At 62.8% G+C, this 23,947-nt stretch overlaps 2 protein-coding genes across 3 annotated transcripts; one reads left to right on the plus strand and one right to left on the minus strand.

Moving 5' to 3' along the window:
* The first annotated feature begins 6,782 nt into the window (after positions 1–6,782).
* LOC141976633 (metabotropic glutamate receptor 6-like) lies at positions 6,783–14,530 on the plus strand. 2 transcript variants are annotated; one of them, XM_074937711.1, is made up of 10 exons: positions 6,783–7,271; positions 8,199–8,415; positions 9,119–9,254; positions 9,329–9,483; positions 10,002–10,142; positions 10,861–11,061; positions 11,183–11,322; positions 11,806–12,741; positions 13,327–13,552; positions 14,466–14,530. In XM_074937711.1, exons 1-10 carry the CDS (start codon positions 6,798–6,800, stop codon positions 14,519–14,521), a joined length of 2,682 nt encoding a protein of 893 aa, XP_074793812.1. In that variant the 5' UTR covers positions 6,783–6,797; the 3' UTR covers positions 14,522–14,530. The 2 variants fall into 2 exon arrangements, with proteins under 2 accessions (XP_074793812.1, XP_074793811.1); XM_074937710.1 differs by lacking the exon at positions 6,783–7,271 and having other exon boundaries at positions 8,027–8,415; positions 13,327–13,567; positions 14,376–14,523.
* Positions 14,531–16,870: 2,340 nt separating this feature from the next.
* On the minus strand, positions 16,871–23,744 carry ZWINT (ZW10 interacting kinetochore protein). The gene is made up of 10 exons (XM_074937722.1): positions 23,633–23,744; positions 19,599–19,698; positions 19,236–19,356; positions 18,937–19,103; positions 18,699–18,755; positions 18,373–18,524; positions 18,073–18,265; positions 17,575–17,699; positions 17,339–17,498; positions 16,871–17,118 (listed from the first exon to the last, which is right to left on the minus strand). The coding sequence occupies exons 1-10, from the start codon at positions 23,656–23,658 to the stop codon at positions 17,056–17,058; spliced, it is 1,164 nt and encodes a 387-aa protein (XP_074793823.1). The 5' UTR covers positions 23,659–23,744; the 3' UTR covers positions 16,871–17,055.
* Positions 23,745–23,947: the final 203 nt, after the last annotated feature.

Raw genomic sequence — 23,947 nt, forward strand, 5'->3', positions numbered from 1 at the left:
CTTCTCCAGTTCCTTTTTGAACCCCGTTATCCTTCTGGCCATCGCAACATCCCCCGGCAGTGAGTTCCACTGGTTAATTGTGCATTGTGTGAAGAATTCTCTATTTGCTTTTTCCACACCCGTCTACACCTCTCTCCTTTTCCCCCGACTCATTGCTTTTCGAAGCTAAACAGCCCTGATCGTTTTAGTCTCTTCTTGTTTGGAAGCCGGCCCCTCCGTCACCTTTGCTGCCCTTCTCTGAGCCTTTTCCGCTTCCGCTGGGCCCTCTCTGAGACGGCGCGACCAGAACCGGACACAGTCCCAAGATGCGGCCGGCCCACGGATTCATACAGCGACGTTATATTTTCTGTCGTATTTCCAATCTCTTTCCTGCTGGTTCCAGAGCCGGTTCTGGCCGCGCGTAGGGCTGACTTTCTCCAAGACTCGGTCCACAGGGAGGCCAGGATCGTGTTCGCGAGTGGTGGCAGCGACTAATTTTGACCCCCTCGAATTATTTTGACGTTGCTCTTCTGAACCTTGAATTTCACCCACCGTCGTGTGGCTGGTTGAGGCGATCCCCTTGTAGCTCTTCGCGGTCAGCTTTGGGCCTAACGCTAATAATCTCGGTGGGTGACCCGGGCCTGGGGATGGGAACAAACTTCCTGGGGAAGTGGCGGATTTCGTGTCTCCCGGCTGACCCAGGCTGGGACAGCAGCACTGAGCTAGTCCAAGAGAGGCGAGAGCTTTGGGGCTGGCTGGGAGGAGGTCCCCCGGACGGGCGGGGGGGGGGGGGGGTCCCAAGCTCGCGGGACCCAGTTGGAGAAGGTGGGCCAGCGCTGGGGGTCCCAGATGAATGGCACTCACCACCCATCTCCAGAGGGAGCACAGAGCAGCAGTTTGCAGCTTTCACCAGTAGATGGTGCCCTGGCACCGCTGGCATCGCCCATCCTGCCCAGGGAAGGGACTGGCCAGGGCCATGGCTACATGAACCCGGGGGGGGGGGGGGCGTATCCTAGCTCAATATATCAGGCAAGGAGCCAAGACTCCTGGGTTCTATCTCCGGCTCTGGGAGGGGAGTGAGGTGTAGTGGTTGGAGTGGGGGGGCGGGGCTGGGAGCCAGGACTCCTGGGTTCTTTCCCTGGCTCTGGGAGGGGAGTGGGAACTAGTGGTTGGAGCAGGGCCGGGGGGCGAGGGGGGCGGGCTGGGAGTCATGATTCTCGGGTTCATTGCCTCCCTGCCTGCCCTTAGTTTCCCTCTTGCTCTGCCGGGGAGCGAGGGCAGCAAGCTGGGAAGGAGGCCGGCTAGCTCGGGCTGGGGAAGAGCAACGGGATTACGCTTAGTGGGATTTCTCCTTCAGCCTGCACAGGGCCATAATCCCCTGGGCCATCCTGGCAGGAGATGGAGGAGATTATCTGGGTGGGGGCACACGGCTGCTCCGGCCTGGCGCAGAGACACCTGCGGAGGGAGAGGGTCCTACCAGCCAGTGGATCTGCAGAGACGATTGGGCTGGGCTGGGCTGGCCTAAAAGCCATCATGGAGGGCCAGGGGTGAGATAGCGAAGTGAAGGATGAGACTGAACCGGCCGGGGGTCCCCCGAGGCTGGGAATGACTTGGGGTGCTGAGCCGCCAGCAGCCTTCCCCTCGGCAAGGGATGATGGGCTGGGGGAGTGGGGCCGGGCCTCCGTGGTCCGTCCACTCCTATGGCCCGATGGGCCCACGGAGCATCATCCACCCCCTGCCTGCAGCCCCGGATCAGACCCAGGGGCCCAGCAAGCCCAGTTCCCCTCCCCCAGGCCCCGGACTGGACCCAGGGGCCCATGCAGCCTGGCAACAGAGAGCGAGAGGAGGGTGTATGGAGAGAGAGAGAAAGACAGATGGTTGTGTATGGGATAGATAGATAGATAGGTAGATAGAGGGGGTGGATGGGGATAGACAGACAGACAGGCAGGGCTGTGTGGGGCTGGATAGGGAGATGGATCCCGGGGTGGTGCGCATGACGCGGGACAGCCGGCAGAACAGCGATCCGGAGGGCAGATATAAATGTCTCGGGGGTTTAGCAGCCGATCCTGTTTAATAAGGACTAATGGCTGTTGGAATTAGGCCCGTGATTAGGATGGGGGGGGGATCATTTCCATTCTATTCTTGCTCCTAATTCCTGTCTCTCTCCCCTAATCCGGACCCCCTCGGGTGGCACAGCCGGGCAGCTGTCTCCTTCCCCTGCTAATACAGCCAAATCCCTGCCGGAGGCCGGCCTGTGCCCAAAGCCGGGTCCCTCCGCCATGCTCGGCCTCTTATTGTAATTAAGAGGGATGATTTAATTGCGAGTTGGAGGGGAGAGGTGATGGGGGGAGGGGCAGGGGGCTACAAGGATGCACGGGGTGGAGTTAGCAGCAGGGAAACTGGAGTGCTGGGTAAATTAATGGGGGCCAGACCCTCACTGGGGTCACTCGGCCGTAGCTCCGCTGGGGTCAGCGGGGCCAGATCCATCTGTTCCCCTACACGCGTCTCTCTCTAGCACAGGGGTCAAAAAAGCACTAGCTAAGTTCCTGGAGGACAGGTCCATCAATGGCTACTAGCCAGGCTGGGCAGGGATGGGGTCCCGAGCCTCTGTTTGCCAGGAGCTGGGAATGGGCGCAGGGGATGGATCACTTTGTGATTCCCTGTTCTGTTCATTCCCTCTGGGGCACCTGGCACTGGCCTCTGTTGGAGGACAGGACACTGGGCTGGATGGACCTTTGGGCTGACCCAGTCTGGCTGCTCTTATGTTCATCAATTGACAGAGGGGAGTTGTGGGGAGATAGATAGATTAGATTAGATTAGATTAGATTAGATTAGATTGGACGCTGGGGGTGCATGGGGAGGGATGGATAGAGGTGGTGGATGGGGAGGGACAGACAGAGGCGGTGGACGGGGATAGACAGAGGCGGTGGATGGGGATGGATAGAGGGATAGGGTGGATGGGGAGGGATAGACAGAGGTGGGGGACGGGGATAGATAGAGGCGGTGGATGGGGATGGATAGACAGAGGCGGTGGATGGGGATGGATAGAGGCAGTGGATGGGGATGGATAGAGGGATAGGGTGGATGGGGAGGGATAGACAGAGGTGGGGGATGGGGATGGATAGAGGCGGTGGATGGGGATGGATAGAGGGATAGGGTGGATGGGGAGGGATAGACAGAGGCGGTGGATGGGGAGGGATAGAGGCGGTGGATGGGGATAGACAGAGGCGGTGGACGGGGAGGGATAGACAGAGGCGGTGGATGGGGAGGGATAGAGGCGGTGGATGGGGATGGATAGAGGGATAGGGTGGATGGGGAGGGATAGACAGAGGTGGAGGACGGGGATAGACAGAGGCGGTGGACGGGGATGGATAGAGGCTGGGGGGCGGGTGCAGGAGGACGGTTTGATGGATTCCCCAGATTAGGGGCTGGGGCTGGCAGCGGCCCCGGGGCGGATGAGCCGTGGCTCTCCCTGCTTTAAGTGGTGAATTAATGCAATTGCTTTCTCTCTCTCTGAGTGTCCGTCCCCAACAGCTGGTGTTTGTGAAGTGATGTGTGCAGGGGGGCGGGGTGGGGGGCGGGAGCCACCCCCACACATCAGGCCCATGGGCCCAGCCAGTCCAATATCCCGCCCCCATCAGACCCACACCCAGCCTGGTAGCCCCCCCACCCCTGCCCCAGACCAATGGCTCGGAAATGGAGCGAGCTCGGAGTCCTCTAGCAAAGTGGGATTCTCTCTTTCTTTCCTTCTATGAAAGGAGCCTCCCAGACTCCCCCTCCCAGCCCAGAACAGCCCCCAGGGCCAGGGGCACTGAGCAGCACAGACCGGATCAGAGCCAGCCCCCGCCTCCTTCCTCGGCTGCCCTGCAAACACCCCCACACACACACCCCCAGAGCTGGGGGACTCTGGGAGGTGGGGCAGGGGCCGCACAGAGCTGGGGGATCCCAGCTCCTCTCCTTGCCTGTCAGAGCAAAGATCTGCAATGCCAGGAGGCCCCTGGGATGTTTTATCTTCAATTTTAAGGAGAGAACCCAGGAGTCCTGGCTCCCAGCCCACCCCCCCTCTAACCACTAGACCCCATTTTCATGTCAAATGAGGTGGTACATGCTCGGCTCAGTTCTTAGCAGGACAAATGCCCCCCAGGATTCAATCCCCAACCCCAACCCCATATAAATCGAGGGTCCTGGGGGATGGGCCCATTGGGCTGGGGAGACTGGCTGGCTCAGGGGGGCGGGGAATGGGGCCCGGGGCCTGGCCCCTCTAGGGGGTGCCGGCTCCCATCCAGCCCTAGGGCAGGAGCCTGGGGGGGCTCAGGGGTCCCTGCGGTCTGGGTCCAGCGTCTCAAGTTAGGTCAGGTCTGTTCAACCCCAGATCTCCTGTCGGTCCCACCCCGAGGCCTGGCAAAAGGGGGGTAGAGAGGAGGGATGAGAGAGGTGTAAAATGGGAAAGAAGGGGAGGGAGAGAGAGAGAGAGAAGGTGAAAGGGGGAGGAGAGGGATGGGGATTGGGATGGGCAGGGCAGGGCAGGGGGAGGCAGGGGGATGGGCAAGGGAGGGGGGTGGGCAGGGCAAGGGGATGGGCAGGGTAGGGCAGAGCCAGGAAGGGGGGTGCAGAGCCAGGCAGGGCAGGGCAGGGAGAGGCAGGGGGATGGGCAGGGCAGAGCTGGGCAGGGGGCGCAGAGCCGGGCAGGGCAGGGCAGAAGGATGGGGATGGGCAGAGCCAGGCAGAGCAGGGCAGAGGGATGGGCAGGGCAGGGCAGTGCTGGCAGTGGCTGGTGCTGGGGATGGAGGGAAGGTGCCAGCCAGCGGAGGGACGAATGCGCTGCCCGTAGCCCTGCCCCCCCCAGCCCTCTCGACCCCCCCCTTGCCTGGCAGCTCCCAGCTGTTCCCAGCGCAGCTGGGAGACGGGAACGGCCGGGGCACGGCCGGGGCTCAGCCGGTCCCAGCCAGGGGACCCCGACCTGTCTCCCACGGGGGTGCCACTGACCGGAGCCAGCTGGCAATGCAGCTGGGGGCTGGGGAGAGAACCCAGGAGTCCAGGAAGCCCGCATCCAGGGGGAGCAACTGCAGGTGAGTTGTGAAAGGGGAATCGGGGGGTCAGGGGTGGGGCTCTAGGGAGACGTCGGGGGTCGATCTGGGAGAGACATTGGAGGGTCCATTGAGGGAGATGTCGGGGAGTTGAGCCAAGAAAGATGTGGGGGGAGCTGGGGGTTGGTTCGGGGAGGGGTCGGTGAGGTTGATCTGAGGGAGATGTCGGGGGGTCAATCCAGGGGAGATGGGGGTGATATGGGGAGGCGGGGGGAGTTGGGGGTCGATCTGGGGAGATATTTGGGGAGTAGGACTGGGGGATATGTCAGGGGTCGGGGGTTTAGGGGCTTGGTCCGGGGCAGATGTTTGGTGGTTCAGGGGGTCGATTGGGTAAGAATTTGTGGGTCTGGGGGCTCACGGATTTTATCTGAGGGAAACATGGGGGGGATTTAGGGGGTCAATTTGGGGAGACATGGGGGGTTCAGGGGCTCAATCCAGGAGAGACGTTTGGGGCTTCAGGGGGTAGAACTGGGGGAGATGTTGGGGGGCTCAGGGGCTCGATCCAGAGGAGACATTTGGGGGTTCAGGGGATTGAACCGGGGGAGATGTCAGGGGTCTGGGGGTTCAGTATCTGCGGGGCCACAATCCTGGTTCACACGGTGTATTATGAGTGGGGGAGGTGCCGACTTCCCCAGGTGCATGGGGGAGGCAGGAGTCTGGTTCCTCCCAGTGCATTATGGGAGCTCCAGGCATCCCCCCCAGCTCACTCTGCTCACTTAACCCTGGCACAGAACCCCCTGGCTCAGCCCCTCCCTCGCAGACACCCCATCTGGGGTTGGGGGGGCTAAAGGGCCTTTGTTCCACCCCAGCCCTGGGGGGCCAGCCAGCCCCACCCTTGAGGGGGCAGGAGCTGTGGAAAAGGAACGGGCACAGGGGGCAGGGGTGGGAAAGAACAAAGGGGGTAGGCAGATCAATCAATGGATGGATAGTGGGAGAGTGAAATGGGGATAAACTCACCCCACATTAGCCGGGCGTGTGAGTGGGGAGGGATGCAGGGGTGCATGGATGGATGGTGGGTGTGAAGATGGTTGAAGGGAGTGAATGGATGGATGGATGGATGGAGGAAGGGAGGGAGGGGTACACAGGCGGCTGGTGGCAGGTTGGATGGATGGACGGTGGAGGGACTGAGGGTGGGTGTGAGGATGGATGGATGGAGGAAGGGAGGGAGGGAAGGAGGGATGGGGTGTCGGGATGGATGGATGGAGGAAGGGAGGGAGGGATACACAGGTGGCTGGTGGCAGGATGGATGGATGGATGGACGGGCGGAGGGACTGAGGGTGGGTGTGAGGATGGATGGATGGATGGATGGATGGATGGAGTGTCGGGATGGATGGATGGAAGGAGGAAGGGAGGGAGGGATACAAGGATGGCTGGTATAAGGATGGATGGATGGAGGGGCGGAGGGACAGATGGTGGGTGGGTGGATGGATGGACGGATGGTAGGGTGGGTATGAGGATCGATAGCTACACTCCAAGCCAGGCCAGCTGCCCCTCCTCATGGCCTCCATCTCTCCAGGGCCACGGCGGGGAGGGTCTCGCTCTGGCCAGTGGTTGGGAGCAACCGGGGTCAGCACTGGCCACCTGCCAGGGGACCCGACCAACAAGGTGTCCCAGGGACGGTGCCCGAGTGAACCAGCTCCTGGCCCCCAGGCCCATCCAGACAGCGGCTTGCCCCATTTCCCCACCCTCCTTCCCGCTGCAGGCCGTGAAGCGCTCGGGGCCAGCCCAACCATGGGGCAGCTGTGGCCCCCCCTCCTGCTGCTGCTGTGGGGCTGGGGGGCAGGGGCCCAGCAGGGCACGCAGCCCTTCTCCATCCGGATCGAGGGGGACGTGACGCTGGGGGGGCTGTTCCCGGTGCACGCCCGGGGCCCGGCCGGGGTGCCGTGCGGTGAGGTGAAGAAGGAGAAGGGGATCCACCGCATGGAGGCCATGCTCTACGCCCTGGACCAGATCAACGCCGACCCCCAGCTGCTCCCCAACCTCACCCTGGGCGCCCGCATCCTGGACACCTGCTCCCGGGACACCTACGCCCTGGAGCAGTCGCTGACCTTCGTCCAGGCCCTGATCCAGAAGGACACGTCGGACGTGCGCTGCGCCGACGGCCGGCCCCCCCTCTTCACCCGGCCCGAGCGGGTCGTGGCCGTGGTCGGCGCCTCCGCCAGCTCCGTCTCCATCATGGTGGCCAACGTCCTGCGGCTCTTCGCCGTGAGTGGCCGGGGTGGGGAGTCGGGGGGGGGGGTCTCCTGAAAGTGGGGGGATGGATGGCGGGCCCTGTCCCTGGGGGGGTGTCTCCTAGACATGGGGAGATGGATAAAATCAGACTGATATCCCCAGATATACCCCAGTCGCAGTGGGTCTCCCCGGCTCTGGGAAGGGAGTGGGGTCTAGTGGTTAGAGCAGGGGGGCTGGGAGCCAGGACTCCTGGGTTCTCCCCGGCTCTGGGATGCCCCACACGGTATTAGCCAGTTTCTCTCTCTCCCTCCCTCCAGCTGTTGGTCCCATCCCCCCCGCCCTACAGTGCTCCAATTCATCAACAGCCTGGCTAACAATGCCGTGGGGGGGGGCAGTGCTGGGGGGAGGTTACACATCCAAGAGCCACAGAAGCGGGTCCCCCCCAAACTAGGCCACTGTTACCCACAATTCCTTGCAGCTCCGGCTTCCCAATCCCTGGGCAGTTTTGAGGGGTTCAAGGGCCAGGCAATGGGCCTCCCCCCGGCTTCTCCCCAACCCCACAGCACATGGGGTGGGGGGAAGTGAGGGACTGCCCTAGCCCCACACCCAGAGAAGGGCTCAGCCCCACCAGCAGGGGCGACAGGGCCCCCGCCCCGGCTCATTCTCATTTCTCTCAACCCCGCTTAGCTCCGCGAGGCATCGGCTCTGGCGCTGGGACTCCTGGGTTCTCTCTCCGGCGCTGGGAGGGGAGTGGGGTCTAGTGGGTAGAGGGGGTAGGGGCTGGGAGCCAGGACGCCTGGGTTCTCTCCCAGCTCTGCCACTAGTCTCCTTCCACCCTGGCTAACGGGTCCCCGCTGATGAGTCCGGAAGCTCCTGGGTGCAGGGATTTTCTGGGCAGCCCCCGGGTCTGAGCAGGGGCCAGGTGACCCCCTGTCAGTCTCCTGCCCTTCTGCCCCCCAGATCCCGCAGATCAGCTACGCCTCCACCGCCCCCGAGCTCAGCGACAACAACCGCTATGACTACTTCTCCCGGGTGGTGCCGCCGGACTCCTACCAGGCCCAGGCCATGCTGGACGTGGTGAAGGCGCTGGGCTGGAACTACGTCTCCACGCTGGCCTCCGAGGGCAACTACGGCGAAAGTGGGGTGGAGGCCTTCGTCCAGATCTCCCGCGAGGCCGGTGAGGGGCTGCGGGTCGGGAGTGAGGGGCACCGGCAGGGCTGGGGGGGCCAGGGCCGGGCTGGCAGGGGGCTGCGGGTCGGGAGTGAGGGGCACCGGCAGGGCTGGGGGGGGCCAGGGCCGGGCTAGCCGGGGGCTGCGGGGCGGGAGTGAGGGGCACCGGCAGGGCTGGGGGGGGCCCAGGGCTGGGCTGGCCGGGGGCTGCGGGGCGGGAGTGAGGGGCACCGGCAGGGCTGGGGGGGCCAGGGCCGGGCTGGCAGGGGGCTGCGGGTCGGGAGTGAGGGGCACCGGCAGGGCTGGGGGGGCCAGGGCCGGGCTGGCAGGGGGCTGCGGGGCGGGAGTGAGGGGCACCGGCAGGGCTGGGGGGGCCAGGGCCGGGCTGGCAGGGGGCTGCGGGGCGGGAGTGAGGGGCACCGGCAGGGCTGGGGGGGCCAGGGCCGGGCTGGCAGGGGGCTGCGGGGCGGGAGTGAGGGGCACCGGCAGGGCTGGGGGGGGCAGGGCCGGGCTGGCAGGGGGCTGCGGGGCGGGAGTGAGGGGCACCGGCAGGGCTGGGGGGGCCAGGGCCGGGCTGGCAGGGGGCTGCGGGGCGGGAGTGAGGGGCACCGGCAGGGCTGGGGGGGGCAGGGCCGGGCTAGCCGGGGGCTGCGGGGCGGGAGTGAGGGGCTCCGCTCCCCGTGACGGGGGCTCCCTGTCGCCCCCCCCAGGCGGCGTCTGCATCGCCCAGTCCATGAAGATCCCGCGGGAGCCCAGGGCCGGCGAGTTCGACAAGCTGATCAAGCGGCTGATGGAGACGCCCAACGCCCGCGGGATCATCATCTTCGCCAACGAGGACGACATCAAGTGAGTTTGGGGCTCCCCCCGGGCCCGTCTCCCCGGGAATTCAGGACTCACCCGCTCGCTGTCGCCCCCTGCAGGCGGGTGCTGGAGGCCGCACGTCGCGCCAACCTGACGGGGCACTTCCTGTGGGTCGGCTCGGACAGCTGGGGCTCCAAGATCTCGCCCATCCTGCGGCAGGAGGAAGTGGCCGAAGGAGCCGTCACCATTCTGCCCAAACGGGCGTCCATCGACGGTAACGGAGCCCCCCCGCCGGGCCCCCCACCGAACCCCCCGCAGCACCGTGTCCCCCCAGACCGCCACCGAACCACCCGCAACACCATGCCCCCCCAGACCGCCACCGAACCCCTGCAGCACCACATCCCCCGGTCCCCCACTGAACCCCCCGCAGCACCGTGCCCCTCCAGCCCCCCACCAAACCCCTGCAGCACCACATCCCCCGGTCCCCCACCAAATCCCCCGCAGCACCCTGCCCCCCAGTCCCCGACCAAACCCCCACTCCCCACTGCGTCCCCCACCCCCCCCCGCTCCCCACAGCACCGTGCCCCCCAGCCCCCTACCGGACCCCCTGCTGCCCGCAGCACGGCACCCCCCAGTGCCTGACCCTGACTGCCAGGGCAGAGCGCCCCATGTCCAGCGCCCTGCCCTGCTCCCTGCCCCCCAGCGCCTGGCCCGGCCTGCCAGGGGACAGCGCCCCCTACTGAGCACCCTGCCCCACAGCGCCCCCTGCTGACCCCCATCTCCCCACCGCAGGCTTCGATCAGTATTTCACCTCGCGCTCCCTGGAGAACAATCGCCGCAATATCTGGTTCGCCGAGTTCTGGGAGGACGATTTCAAATGTAAACTCACCCGCCCGGGGACGCAGCCGGAGGAGGCCGCTCGGAAATGCACCGGTACCGGGGGCTGGGCTTGGGAGGCTGATCTCTCAGGGATGGACGAGGTTGGGGGGGTGGCAATCCCCCCGGGGGGAAGGAGACACTGGCCCCCTGGTGCCCCCGCTCCAGCTAATCCCCTGCATGGGGTGTGATCAGCCCGCTCAGGGCTCATTCCCCGGCTCTTCGGGGAGTCCAGGGGGTTGGAGGGCTGGGGGCTGATCCCACCACGGTGGGCGGATGATGCCCGGACACCCCAAATCTCAGCTGTCTGCCCGCTGAGAATGAGATGGGGATTGGGGCCGGTGCTCCCTAGAGGGGACAGGCCCCATGCCCCATTCCCCGCCCCCCTGAGCCCGTCTCTGCCCAGGCGAGGAGCCAGGCCCTGGGCCCTTTTCCCCACCCCCTTTGCCCAGGCGAGGAGCCGGACCCCGGGCCCCGTTCCCCCTGAGCACCTCTTTGCCCAGGTGAGGAGTCGGGCCCCGGGCCCCGTTCCCCGCCCCCTCTGAGCCCCTCTGTGCCCAGGCGAGGAGCCGGGCCCCAGGCCCCGTTCCCTGCCCCCCTGAGCCCCTCTCTGCCCAGGCAAGGAACTGGGCCCCGTTCCCCACCCCCCTGAGCCCCTCTCTGCCCAGGCGAGGAGCCGGGCCCCGGGCCACACCCCCCTGAGCCCCTCTCTGCCCAGGTGAGGAGCCGGTCCCCGGGCCCCATTCCCCGCCCCTCTGAGCCCCTCTGTGCCCAGGCGAGGAGCGCATCGGGCGGGACTCCACCTACGAGCAGGAGGGGAAGGTGCAGTTCGTGATCGACGCCGTCTACACCATGGCCCACGCCCTGCACAGCATGCACCTGGACCTGTGCCCCGGCGCCCCCGGGCTCTGCGAGCGCATGGACCCCGTCGACGGGCGCACCCTGCTGCACTACATCCGCGGGGTCAGCTTCAACGGTGAGGGAGCGAGGGGCACTGGCTGGGGGGAGCCCAGGGCTGGGCTAGCAGGGGGTTGCAGGTCCGGAGTGAGGGGTACCGGCCGAGCTGCATCCAGCCCCCCCTTGTTCACACCCCCCAGGCAGCGCCGGGACCCCCGTCATGTTCAACGAGAACGGAGATGCCCCCGGGCGCTACGACATCTTCCAGTACCAGCTCACCAACACCACGGCGCCCGGGTACAAAGCCATCGGGCAATGGACCGAATACCTGCGCCTGAACGTGAGTGCGAGGGGGCCCTGTGCGTGCGCACGTGTTCCCCAGCTGCCCCGCCCCAGAGGTGGCTGCATCTCAGCCCTGGGCAAGCCGTCCTTCTGTGGCGTGGTGCGTGGCTATTCCTCTGCGGCCCTGCCCCAGAGTGGGTGGCATCTCAGCAGCGGGGGATTTGTCCCAGGGCAATGTTATGTGCAGCTGTTCCCCAGCTGACCCCCCCCAGAACTGGCTGCATCTCAGCCCAGGGCAAGCTGTCTCTATGCAGCGTTATGTGCTGCTATTCCCCAACTACCCCACCCCAGAGGTGGCTGCGTGTCAGTCCTGGGCATAGCATGCCTATGCAGCATTATGTGTAGCTGTTCCCCAGCTGCCCCACCCCAGAGGTGGCTGCATCTCAGCAGCAGGCAAGCCATCCAGGGCGGCATCATGTCTGGCCATTCCCCAGCCCCCCCACCCCAGAGCCAGCTGCCTGCCCGCGCTCTCCCTTGGCAGATCGAGGAGATGCAGTGGTCCGGGGGCCAGCAGGACATCCCCTCGTCCGTCTGCAGCCTGCCCTGCGGGCCGGGCGAGCGGAAGAAGATGGTGAAGGGCGTGCCCTGCTGCTGGCACTGCGAGCTCTGCGACGGGTACCAGTACCAGCTGGACGAGTTCACCTGCGAGACCTGCCCCTTCGACATGCGCCCCAGCCCCAACCGCACGGCCTGCCGGCCCACGCCCATCGTCAAGCTGGAGTGGAGCTCGCCCTGGGCCGTGCTGCCCGTCTGCCTGGCCATGGGCGGCATCCTGGGCACCACCTTCGTGGTGGTCACCTTCGTGCGCCACAATGACACGCCCATCGTCCGGGCCTCGGGGCGGGAGCTGAGTTACGTGCTGCTGACCGGCATCTTCCTCATCTACGCCATCACCTTCCTGATGATCGCCGAGCCGGGCGTGGTGGTGTGCGCCGCCCGGCGCCTCTTCCTGGGGCTGGGCATGGCCCTCAGCTACTCGGCCCTGCTCACCAAGACCAACCGCATCTACCGCATCTTCGAGCAGGGCAAGAAGTCGGTGACGCCGCCCCGGTTCATCAGCCCCACCTCGCAGCTGGCCATCACCTTCAGCCTGAGCGCCGTGCAGCTGGTGGGGGCGCTGGCCTGGCTGGGGGCCCTGCCGCCCCACAGCGTCATCGACTACGAGGAGCAGCGGGTGCCCAACCCCGAGGCGGCCCGGGGGGTGCTCAAGTGCGACATGTCCGACCTGTCGCTCATCTGCTGCCTGGGCTACAGCCTGGTGCTCATGGTCACCTGCACCGTCTACGCCGTCAAGGCCCGCGGCGTGCCCGAGACCTTCAACGAGGCCAAGCCCATCGGCTTCACCATGTACACCACCTGCATCGTCTGGCTGGCCTTCGTGCCCATCTTCTTCGGCACCGCCCAGTCCGCCGAGAAGGTCCGCGGGCCGGAGGACCCAGGAGGCTGGGGAGCCGGAGTAGGAGAGAGGGAGGGGGACCCAGGAGTCCGGGAGAGTGGAGGGAGCCCAGGGGCTGGAGTAGGAGAGAGGGAGGGGAGGGGACCCAGGAGTCTGGGGAGCCCAGGGGCTGGAGTTTGCGGCGGGACCTAGGAGTCCAGGGAGAAAGGGTGGGGGGGATGAAGGGTTATAGTTTTTGAGAGGGGAGGGGAACCAGGAGTCCGGGGGAAAGGCAGGGAAGAGCCCAGGGACTGGAATTTTAGGCAGAGGGGAGGGAACCCAGGAGTCCGGGACGATGAGGGTGTGGAGAGGAGCCCATGGATGAGGCTTTGAGAAAGGGAAGAAAATAAGGGTCAAGTATGAAAGAAAGGAGAGAGGGATCAAGAGATAGGAACCCAGGCGTCCTGGCTCCCAGCGCCCCCCTCCCGCCCCCAACCACTAGACCCTTTCCAGAGCTGGGGAGAGAACCTAGGCATCCTGGCTCCCAGCGCCCCCCTCCCGCTCCCCGCTGGAGGGGACGAGCCCTGCGCCAGCCACCCTGAGTGCCCCGTTCTCTGCCCCCCGCAGATCTACATCCAGACGCTGACGCTGACTGTGTCCATGAGCCTCAGTGCCTCAGTTTCCCTGGGGATGCTCTACGTGCCCAAGGTCTACGTCATCATCTTCCATCCCGAGCAGAACGTGACCAAGCGCAAGAGGAGCTTCAAGGGGGCGGCCACGGCCGTCAGCGCCTCCACCCGCCTCTCGCAGAAGGGCAGCGGGCGCCAGAACGGGGCTGACGCGGCCCCAGCAGGCAAATAGCGATCGCCTCCCGCCCACGCGGCCACAGCCGGGGAGGGAACCCAGGCGTCCTGGCTCCCAGCCCCCCCGCTCTAACCACTAGACCCCATTTCCCTCCCAGAGCCGGGGAGAGAACCCAGGAGCCCTGGCTCCCAGCCACCTTTGTGCAGCATGTCTGTGGCCCCCAGAGGAGCGGTCAGTCGTGCTGCTCGTGCGACGGGTGCAGGGGGGCTCAGGCCGGCGTGTGCCAAGCGTGCAATGAGCCCGCTCCAGCTCCAGCCAGCAGTCCCAGATCACTCCCAGTGCAGGCCTCGGAGCGTGCGAGGGGGCCAGTTGGGGCAACCGGACCTCATCCATTGTGGGGCAAGCGTGCAAAGGCTCAGATGTGCGCACGTGGGTCGTGAGGTTTGTGCAAAAAACGTGCAAGGGTGGATGGTATCAGAGGCACAAAAATGGAGTGTAACCTAATGGTTAGAGTGAGGGGGATGGGAGCCAGGACTCCTGGGTTCTCTCCCCAGCTCCGGGAGGGGAGTGGGGTCCAGTGATTAGAATGAGGGGTGGGGACTAGAAGCCAGGACTCCTGGGTTCTCTCCCCAGTTCTGTCTCCCTCCCTGCCCCCACCCCCGCCAGGGCCCATGCCCCATGCCCCCTCCCAGGGAAGCTATGAATAGAACAGGCCTCCCGCCAATCTTCCTGCCCTTGGGGAGCAGAAACAGCCCTGCCCGCCCTCCCCTACAGCGAACCTGTCCCCCCACTTCCCCTCCCAGAGCTGGGGAGAGAAGCCAGGGGTCCTGGCTCCTGCCAGCCCCCCATCCACTCTAACCACTAGACCCCACTCCCCTCCCACAACCGGGAAGTGAACCCAGGCGTCCAGGTCCTGGCTGGCTTCCGAGTGACTCTAACGCTCTCTTCGTTCACATTGCCAGGGCCCCCCATGCTGAGGAATGTGAGGTACCTGGACCTGACCCCCAGACCAACATGAACCGAGGGGGGGCTGAAGAGGCATGGGGGGGCTGGATGGGGGACCTGGGGGGGGGGGCAGGAGCAGAATAAACCTGTGTTTTTTACAGTGCTGCTTTGATTTATTTACAGGGGCTGGGAGCCAGGACTCCTGGGTTCTCTCCCCCGGCTAATGAGTCGGGCTGGTCCATTACGGGAACAGGCCAGGACCCCAAGGTTCCTCAGCTGCAGCTGAGCCCCTCCAGTCTTCTCCCCGTGGGGTTTATGTCTTCCTTCGCTCGCTTCCTTCTCCTGCTCGCTTCCTCCTTATTCTTCTCCTCCCATCGCTCGCTTCTTCCTCACCCCTCTCCTCTCATCGCTCGCTTCCTTCTCCATCACTCGCTTCTTCCTCATTCCTCTCCTCTCCCGCTTGCTTCTTCCTCACCCTTCTCCCATTGCTCGCTTCCTTCCTTCTCCCGCTCGCTTCTTCCTTATCCCTCTCCTTCTATCGCTTGCTTCCTTCCTTTTCCTGCTCACTTCTCTCCCATCTTCTACCACTCCTTTCATCACTTGCTTCTTGTCTTCCTTCTAGCACTCACTTCCCCTGCTGCTCACTTCTTCTCCTAACCCTTCCACTGCTCGCTTCGTCTCATACTTCTACCGCTTGCTTCTCCTACTCCCCTCTCCTTCTCATCTGTACCACCCACATCTCTTCATTTTTGTATCACTCACTTCTTCTCTGCTTCCTTCCGTCACTCACTCCTTTACCTTCCTTTCTTCCCTCCTTCTGTCCCCCTTGCTTCTTTTCTTCCTTCTCTCCTTTTCCGCCCCCAGCACTCTTGCTTTCCCCATCACTGGCGTCTTGCGTTCCCCTGCCCGGGGCCACCGTGCCCGAGCAGCACAAAAGCGTCCCTGAAGCGGAAGCAAAGGCGAGTCCGGGCCCTCCCAGGCGTGGATGCACTCAACTCACCAGCCACAGCGGCCAGGAGTAGATGGGCCCCGCAGGCAAACTGCATTATCTCCCCCCACCCCGTCCCAGTGTGGGCTCCGCGCCGGCACGGGCCCGGCTGGGCTGCAGCAGGGCACATGGGGGGCAGCGTATCCATCCTAGGCCTCCGACCATCTAAACCCCACAACCCCGGCACTGCTGATGCTCTCGCGTTATAGCAACAATAGGAAAGTGTCAGCAAAGGGTTTATTGGTGTCTGTAGGGAGAGGGCTCAAGAGGCGCTGAGATGCAGCCACCTCTGGGGCGGGAAAGCTAGGGAACAGCCACACATAACGCCACAAGGAGGGCTCACCTGGGCCAGATACCCCACCTCCCATCCCGCAGCCCCCAGCTAGCCCAGCCATGGGTCCCTCCCCAGCTCTGCCGGTGCCCCTCACTCCCACCCTGCAGTCCCCCCCTTCTCAGATTCCTTCAAAAGCAGGTAGATAGGGACAGACTTACCATTCGTAAATTGCAGGCAGCTGCTGGCAGCAACATCCCCCCCAACCTCTCCCCCCCACAACAGTCCCGGCAGCTGTGGGGGTCCCTGGCTTATTTAGGGGAGCAGAGAACAGAGCCAGGGCCCCTGAAATATTCATTGATGCAACGGAAAAACCCAGGGGGAAGCTAGGAGAGGGCAGGGGGGAGTGGGGTGGGGTGGGGTTCACTTGGGGTGAGTCCAGCAGCACTAGTAGGGTCCACGGGGGCTGGTCAATTTCAGCTCTAGGGCACCAGTTCACAGAGACCCCCCAAGTCTCCACCCCCACCTGCCCAACCCCACATAGCCCCCCCTTGCCCCTGCAGCCAATCCTCCACCCCCTGCAGCTCCACCCCCGCTATCCCCATCCAGCCCCCTAACCCCCCCCACACTCCTCATCCTCATCTTTCCACCCCCCATCCCCATCTCAAATCAACCTGCCCCACTCCTCTAGTTCCATCTGCCCCCCACCCCCCAGACCCCACACCCCTTGGGGTTCTCAGCCAAGCATGGCTGAGGTGGAGGGGGGTGATCCCAGCTGTGGGGGGGCAGGTCTGGGCTCCTCCCATCTGAGAAGGGGCAGGGGAGCTCACACACACACCCCACCCCCCCCTTAGCAAGTAAAACTGAACAGGACAAGAGCCCCACCTTGTGGCCAGATGGGGAACTACATATGGGCAGGCTACCCAGGCAGCAAAGAGGGTGGGGATTGGGGCCCAGGGCCTTTCCCCTCTAGGGGGTGCCAGCCCCGATCCGGATGGGAGGCACAGGGGCTGTAGGGTGGGGGGAAGGGTCAGTATCCGTCTCCCACGGGTGGGTGCCACAAGCAGCCCACGATCCATCTGGTGACTGTGATCTAGGGCTCCCCCCCAATGAGGGGTGATCACAAAACTTTACGAATGTGTGTTTATTACAGGGCTGCTTAACCTCCCCCTCCCATCACAGGCAGGAGTTTGGGGGGGGGAAGGCTGCCCCCCCAAAGACAGAAAAGTGGGTGCATGCTGGTCAGGCACAGGGAGCAGATCCAGGCTGAGGGTCTCTCTGCTGCGGTGGGGGGGGGGGGCTTGTCCCAGCCTCCCCCCATAAGGGGCTCTGGGGCCCAGTGGGGTGCTCAGATGTCCAGAGTGCTCAAGTATTCCAGCCAGTCACGCAGGGATGGGGTTTCCTGTGGGGGCTGAGAGGGGAGAGAGAGAGGCAGGTTAGAAGACTTGAGCGGGGGAGGCTGGGTCAACAGATGGGGAAACTGAGGCACAGAAAGAGGGCGGGGCAGCGAGCAAAGGCTAGAATCCAGGAATCCTGGCCATAGGGCCCTGGGCTCCCCCCAGCCCTGCCGGTGACCCTCACTCCCGACCTGCAGCCTCTGGCGCTCTTAGATCTCTCCCCCATCCACTCACCTTCCAGGCCCCGGGGTCCCCAGGACCACGCTGCCCTTGTACTGCCAGCAGTCGGACGCCCCCCCACACCGGGTATCCCGGCTCCACCGCCAGCGTCCAGATGGCTGAGGGCTGTAGGAAGCGGAGCTGGCGCTCCTGGGGCTGCCAGTCGATGGAGAACCTGCAGGGAGGGAGGGGGGAAATCAGTGCTGCCCCCTACAAGGTGGGGGGCTGGTGGGGTGGGCTGCGGGACAGACCTGGTCTGGAGGGCCTGGATCTCAGCCAGGAGTGGGGCCAGCTGGCTGTAGCTCTGCTGCAGCTCCAGGACGGTGCCCCGGACGTCAGCGCAGGGCCCGGGGGGTGGGAAGAGGGGACTGTGGCTCTGTGGGGCAGAGAGAGAGAGAGAGAGAGAGACACACACACACCGACCTCCTGGTCAGATCCAGCCAGCCTGGCCCCCCCAATCCCTTCCGCATCCCACCCAGCCAGCCTGCCCCCACAACCCTCCCTGGGTCAGACCCAGCCAGCCTAGCGCCCCTGAATTTCCCCCCCCGGGTCCCACCCAGCCAGCCTGCCCCACAACCCTCCCTGGGTCAGACCTAGCCAGCCTAGCGCCCCCAATCCCCTCCACGTCCCACCCAGCCAGCCTGGCCCCCCAATCCCCTCCGCGTCCCACCCAGCCAGCCTGGCCCCCTCAACCCTTCCTGGGTCAGACCCAGCCAGCCTCTTCCCTGCACCCCCAGGACATTACTCACCCGCACCCTGATGCTCCCATCCTCCACCCAGCACAAGGTGAACCTTAGCATCTGGGGGTCCGGGGTCGCTGGCTGGGGATTATGGATCGTCGGCTGGGGGCCGGGCGTCAGCTCCACGTCGATTTCATCAGCAGAGGCAGAGACCACCCGGACCCCTTGGAGGGTCTCCAAGAGCTGGCAGAGAGCAGAGCTCCTGGGGGGAGAGAGCAGGACACCTGGATTCCATCCCCAACTCCGTGCAGGGGGAGGTCTAGTGATTAGAGCAGAGGGGGCTGGGAGCCAGGACTCCTGGGTTCTCACCTCTCCACCTTCTCCCTCCAGCCACTGGCGACACACTCCTGGCTCTGGAGCTCCCCCTGCAGCCGGTGCAGTTCCTGGCGCTGAGCCTGCACCCGGCTCCGCAGCAAAGCCGCCTGCTCCTCCAGCTGCTGCTGCCGCTCCTCCAGCTGCTCCTGGATTTGGGGGCGGGGGGAGAACAGTGAAATGGGGCAGCTGCTGCCCTCACCAGTCCCACTGCTCCTCCCACAATCAACCCACCAGCTCTTCCTAGAATAGTCCCAACCACCCCCGCTTCTCCTCTCTCCCCACTGATTGGCTCTGCCCCCCACACACCCCTGGGTCAGTACCTGCTCCTTCTGCCGTCTCTCCCGGGTGTCCCTTGCCTTCTTCTCAGCCTCGTGTCTCTGTGGGGAGAGGGGAGCTGGTGGCAAGGGGGGGTCCCTGCGACCGCCTAGGCAACCGCAGGGCTCCTCCCCCCAGGACCAAGGGGAACTGGTGGCAGAAGGGGAATCCCTGGAGCCCCCTGGGCAGCTGATGGCAACAGTGGGATCCCCACATTCACACACGCCCAGGACAGGACCTTACCTGGGCCTCGTATCGCGCCAGAGCCTCCTTCAGCCGCTGCGCCAGGTGCTGGCCCTTCTCCAGCTGAGCCAGCACACTGGGCACTGCCCCCTCGATGGCTTCCACCTGCTGCTGGTAGCCAGCCTTCAGCTCCTTCCACTGCTGCTTGGCTTGTGCCATCTCGTTCCCTGGGCCGGGAGGGAAGAGAGGCAGTGCATCAAACTGAGGAGTCCTGGCTCTGAGCCACCACCGTTCTAACCCACTAGCCTCCACTCCCCTCCCAGAGCCGGGGTGAAAACCCAGGAGTCCGGGCTACTCACGGACAGCTGCCTCTGTGGTCTTCTGGTCAAAGGGGGCTGAGTCCCTCTGGTCCAAGAATTCCAGCAGGAATTTGACCACATGGAGCTGGCTGCACATCCACTTCTGCTTCTTCCGTGTATCCTAGGGAGCCGTGGTAGGGGGAAATTAGAGCCGGCGCCCCCTGGAGGGGAAAGGCCGCATGCCCCATGCCCCACCCTGAGTCAGCCAGTCCCACGCCCTGGACAGGATGGGAGCCAGCACCTCCTAGGGGGGACAGGCCCCGTATTCCATTCCCCACTTGTCTGGGTCAGCCAGTCCCCACCCTGGGGCTGGATCAGAGCTGGCGCCCCCCAAAGGCAGAGGCTGGCTGCCCCATCACTCACCACAGCATGCTCCACCAGGACTTTGGCTGGCAGCTCCGCCTCCAGCTCCTCTCGGGTCGGCCCCTCGAAAGCCAGCGCCTCATCCAGCTGGGCCAGGAGCCTGCAGGGAGGGGCAGGGAGAGGGTCACGGCCAGGGAGCGATAGGCCCAGCCTGCGAGAAACCCCAGCCGCTAATTCGCTCGTCCGATGGCAGAAGCCCGCCCCCCTAAGATCCCCAGCCGTCGTGCTCCTTTCCAAGCCACCACGGATGGAAGGATTCCTATGGCAGCTGATTCTGGGATGGGGACAACGCCCCAGAGGCTTCAACGCCTACAGCACCACCAACCTCATCTCCTTGCTTGGACTCCCCCAGGCCATGATCTCTGCCCTAGATGTCAAACTCTAGAGGCAACACTCTGGCTAAATCTCCCCCTACAGAGCCCCAGTCCCACAGCTGAGCCCTTTCCACCCATGGGATGAAGAACCAGGGGAGTCATCTTTGCTCTAAGCCACCTTCCACCATAGAGACACTGGCCCCCTCTCTCTTCTCCCCCCGCCCCCCCCCCCCAGATCTCCTGGGTTCTCCCCCCATCCCTGGAGGGTGACTCATGCGCCCGCAGCAAGAAAACCTCCAATGAAGCGGCCAACTCTGGCCCCAATAAGCTATCCGGGGCAGTAAACCACTCCGGCCATCCCACATATCCACACCCTACATCGTACCCCAGCTCCAAGAGAATGATGGGCATCAAGGAAATCTTGGACCTGCCCTGCCTATATCCACCAGTCAACAGTCACCCAGCGGCTTCTCCTTAAGAAGTTCTGACCACCACAAAGGAGTCCGGACCCAAGTCACGGCAATCAGAACTGGCCCTGCTTCCCATTGAAATCCAGGGATGGGAGCATGGCCCTTGGATGGATTTAGAGGGCACAAGGGACTAGCCCTGCCGTCTTAACCGCGCGTGGCTGGCGAAGGAATTCAGGATAAGATTGGGGAGCCAGACATCAAGATATGAAAACTTTATTGAGGATTTAAATACTGACTGGGAGAATTGCAGTTATCAAAAAAAGATATGGACAAGCCAACCCCCACATCATGCCTACTTCTGATGGAAACCTTCTGATGAAGAGACGAGAAGAGTTTAGTGGAGGACGCCCCATAAGCGGGTATCTGCCACCCCAGTGTGCCCACTAGACATCAGACATTCATCTTACTTTAATAGCCTTTCTCCCATCCACCCATCTGTGGTTGGCAGCCATGTTTAATTTGCTCACTGGCCCCGGTCCACATGCGGTGTTCCAGGTAACTGTAATTGGGGGACCCCAATTGCTACCATAAGCTATTCGAGGCTGGACATTCCCCCAGTGTTTCCAACAGGTTAAAATGGTGAACCTCAAGGTTACGCGCACCAAAGTCTGGAGGGGGATTTTGTTATTTTGTGGTGTCCTTGTTTCTCCCCCCCGTACACAGAAATAAGTCTTATAGCACTAGGTCACATACTTAAACAGAGAGAAGATGGGTGAGGAAATCTCTGTTATTGGACCAACTTCTGTTGGTGGGAAAGAGACAATGGAGCCTGAAGAAGAACTTGAAAGCTTAAATCCTATTTCATTATTTATACGTTTACTCCTCAATAGTTTCATACCAGCACCTTTAGCACAGGTCTGTCGTCGCCCTTCGTGACTGAAGAGGACACCGACATCTCGCAAGTGCGACTGTGGCTAAAAATGGACATTGCCACTCTCTGTGACACCAGATTTACTGCTGACGGGCGATTTACAATGATCGGAGTGGGGTACATGCTCACCTGGTGAGGTTGCCCAGCCTCAGCACCAAGACAAGTGGGTGTTGGCTTTGAAATTGGCAACTGCATTGTTCCCAAGCTTGAAAATCTACCTAAAGGTAGAAGTGACCATCTTATGGTTGCCTTGGAAATGTAAGTACATTACCATGAGCAGTGTGTACATCCCTACCAGAGAAATGCAGATGATGTGAAAGAAAATTATAGTGACTTTGACAAACTCATCATGATGGGACTCGGAAAGAGAATAGCAATGGCCACACTCACTAAGGAGCAGGGTTCAAGGGGGAATTAGCAATTGCAAATGGGTTTTTCTGCCTATCTGACAAAACAAAAAAGTGTCACAAGCAAGCCCAAGATCCAAACAACAGCATCTTATTGTCTAGACTGTCGATTGGCAGCCAGTTCGACAAGTCACTGTAGCCATGCATGAGGCAGACCACTCCAAATTGTTGTTAGTAATTTAAGTGGCACGGCGCAAGTCGTCCTCTAGTCTAAACCGATCGGACGACTCAACATAAAGCAATTTAAGCACTGGTTAGTTTCAACATCAGGACAAGTTTTCCAAGATCTGGTCAAGGGTGTAAGGTCAACAGAAGTGTCTCTATCTCCTTCAGGCCTGCGATGGGATCCAGTGGGTCTAGCCAACAACCGGCCAATATTAGTCCCCCAGAAAGTGCAACTCCAAACTCATCTAGATCCATCATCATCTGGATTCAAATGTGGAACCAGAACCACTTCAGCAGTGCCAACGGATGATCTATCAATGGATGGAGGAGAGATCTCCATTCTCTCATGCTCTCTGCCGTGTTCCTGTCAACTGTGATTTCGCTGTCTCGGCCAGGAAAAGCGGCAGGGTCCAGGAGAACGTCCTAAAAAGGTTGGAGTCCTTTTTAGAGTGACATTAGGATGGGCAACTTCACTTCCACCACCAAATCCCTCATGAATTGAGTCCCATTAAAGGATCAAATCGCATTCTAATCCTATCAAACAACTATCGGACTACACAGACTCAAGCCCCAATAACATGCACCTAACTAGGCTTGGCCAAGTTCATTCTTTTATGGATAGTAATGTTTATTTTTAAGCTTTTTTCCCCCCAATTTTTATCTCTGTATGGTTTCACAGTCACACAAAATTTGGGAGGGCTGAAACATTTTATTGGTATTTTCACCGATTTAAATTTTCGCACCCAAGCGGCTTGATGGGTGTCTCAGCTGAGAACAATTTAACGATGGTCTCTAACAAATTCTCAATTGGCATTTTTCTTATTTTTTACCTCTCCATAAATTTCAACACTCATTGGTGGAAATATTTAGTGCCAGTTTGGGTGCATGCGGGCGAAACCAATGTTTACCGCCATTTACAGATAAATATCTAATTTTTCATGGCTAGAGATGGCACCCAGCTCTACTTATCCTCCACCACATAGGACCAAATCTCCACCGGCTAGATGGCCAAATATTTGGGCAAGATCAGCCCATGAACGTAGAACAGCTGGACCCAAGCAGATGAGATGCTGAAGGACCGAGGGGAGGAGTGCGAGGAGTTCCCAGACACCGTGCCGTCTCCTCCCGTGGTAGGTTCACGCCCACAGTTGCTCAAATCGGAGGCTCGTGGCAAAGCAACGCTTCCGACGTTGACATTGCTGCTCAACTGGGAGACTCCAGCCCATGCCGGCAGATGACAACCCAGCCTCGGTTACACGATCGGCTCTCAGGTGAGGCACGGCAACGCCGTCGACCTGAAGCCACCAGCGCAGAACGCGGCAGGGCAGCCAACCCGGCCGCGGCTCCACGTAGAGTCGCGGTCAAGGACTCGAGGGTGATCTTTGAAGCGCTCCAGGGTCAAGGACGGTCGAAATTGCCAGGGTGGGGCCAGGGTTGATGCGATCGGGACAAGACGGGCCCAGCGGGCGTCTAGGTCCCACTCCAAGCGCCCTACATAGATCCCCAAGCCCCTGCAGGACATGCCATCGCCCCCGCTATAGAGGGGGGACCCCAACCCCCCCACAGGGGACACGCCATCGCCCCCACCATAGAGGGGGGACCCCAACCCCCCACAGGGGACACGCCATCGCCCCCACCATAGAGGGGGGACCCCAACCCCCCACAGGGGACACGCCATCGCCCCCACCATATAGGGGGGACCCCAACCCCCCCACAGGGGACACGCCATCGCCCCCACCATAGAGGGGGGACCCCACAGGGGACACACCATCGCCTAGCCCCTCCCCCGTGACCCCCAGCTACTCACTCCCGGGCCTGCCCAGCCGCTGCCATCACGCGAACGATTTGTTGTTCCACCCACCACCCCCGCTCGCGCCTTTTCCTTCAACGCTGTTGGCCCCGCCCCGGCCACCGAAAGGACCAATCAGCAGGCGAGTTCCCTGAAGTGAGTCCCCGCCCAGACCTCTGGAGGAGCCAATCAGCAGGCGAGTTCCCTCAGGTGAGGCCCCACCCCAGCGTCCCAAGGCGCCGGCGACCAAGCGACCCCCGCACCCCCCCGCCCCAATTGGACAGCAAGGCGCCGGGGAGCGGCCCCGAGACCCCAAACCCTCGCGAGAGCAAC

This window comes from Natator depressus, chromosome 23 (assembly GCF_965152275.1).
Source record: "Natator depressus isolate rNatDep1 chromosome 23, rNatDep2.hap1, whole genome shotgun sequence".
NCBI classification, from domain to species: domain Eukaryota; kingdom Metazoa; phylum Chordata; order Testudines; family Cheloniidae; genus Natator; species Natator depressus.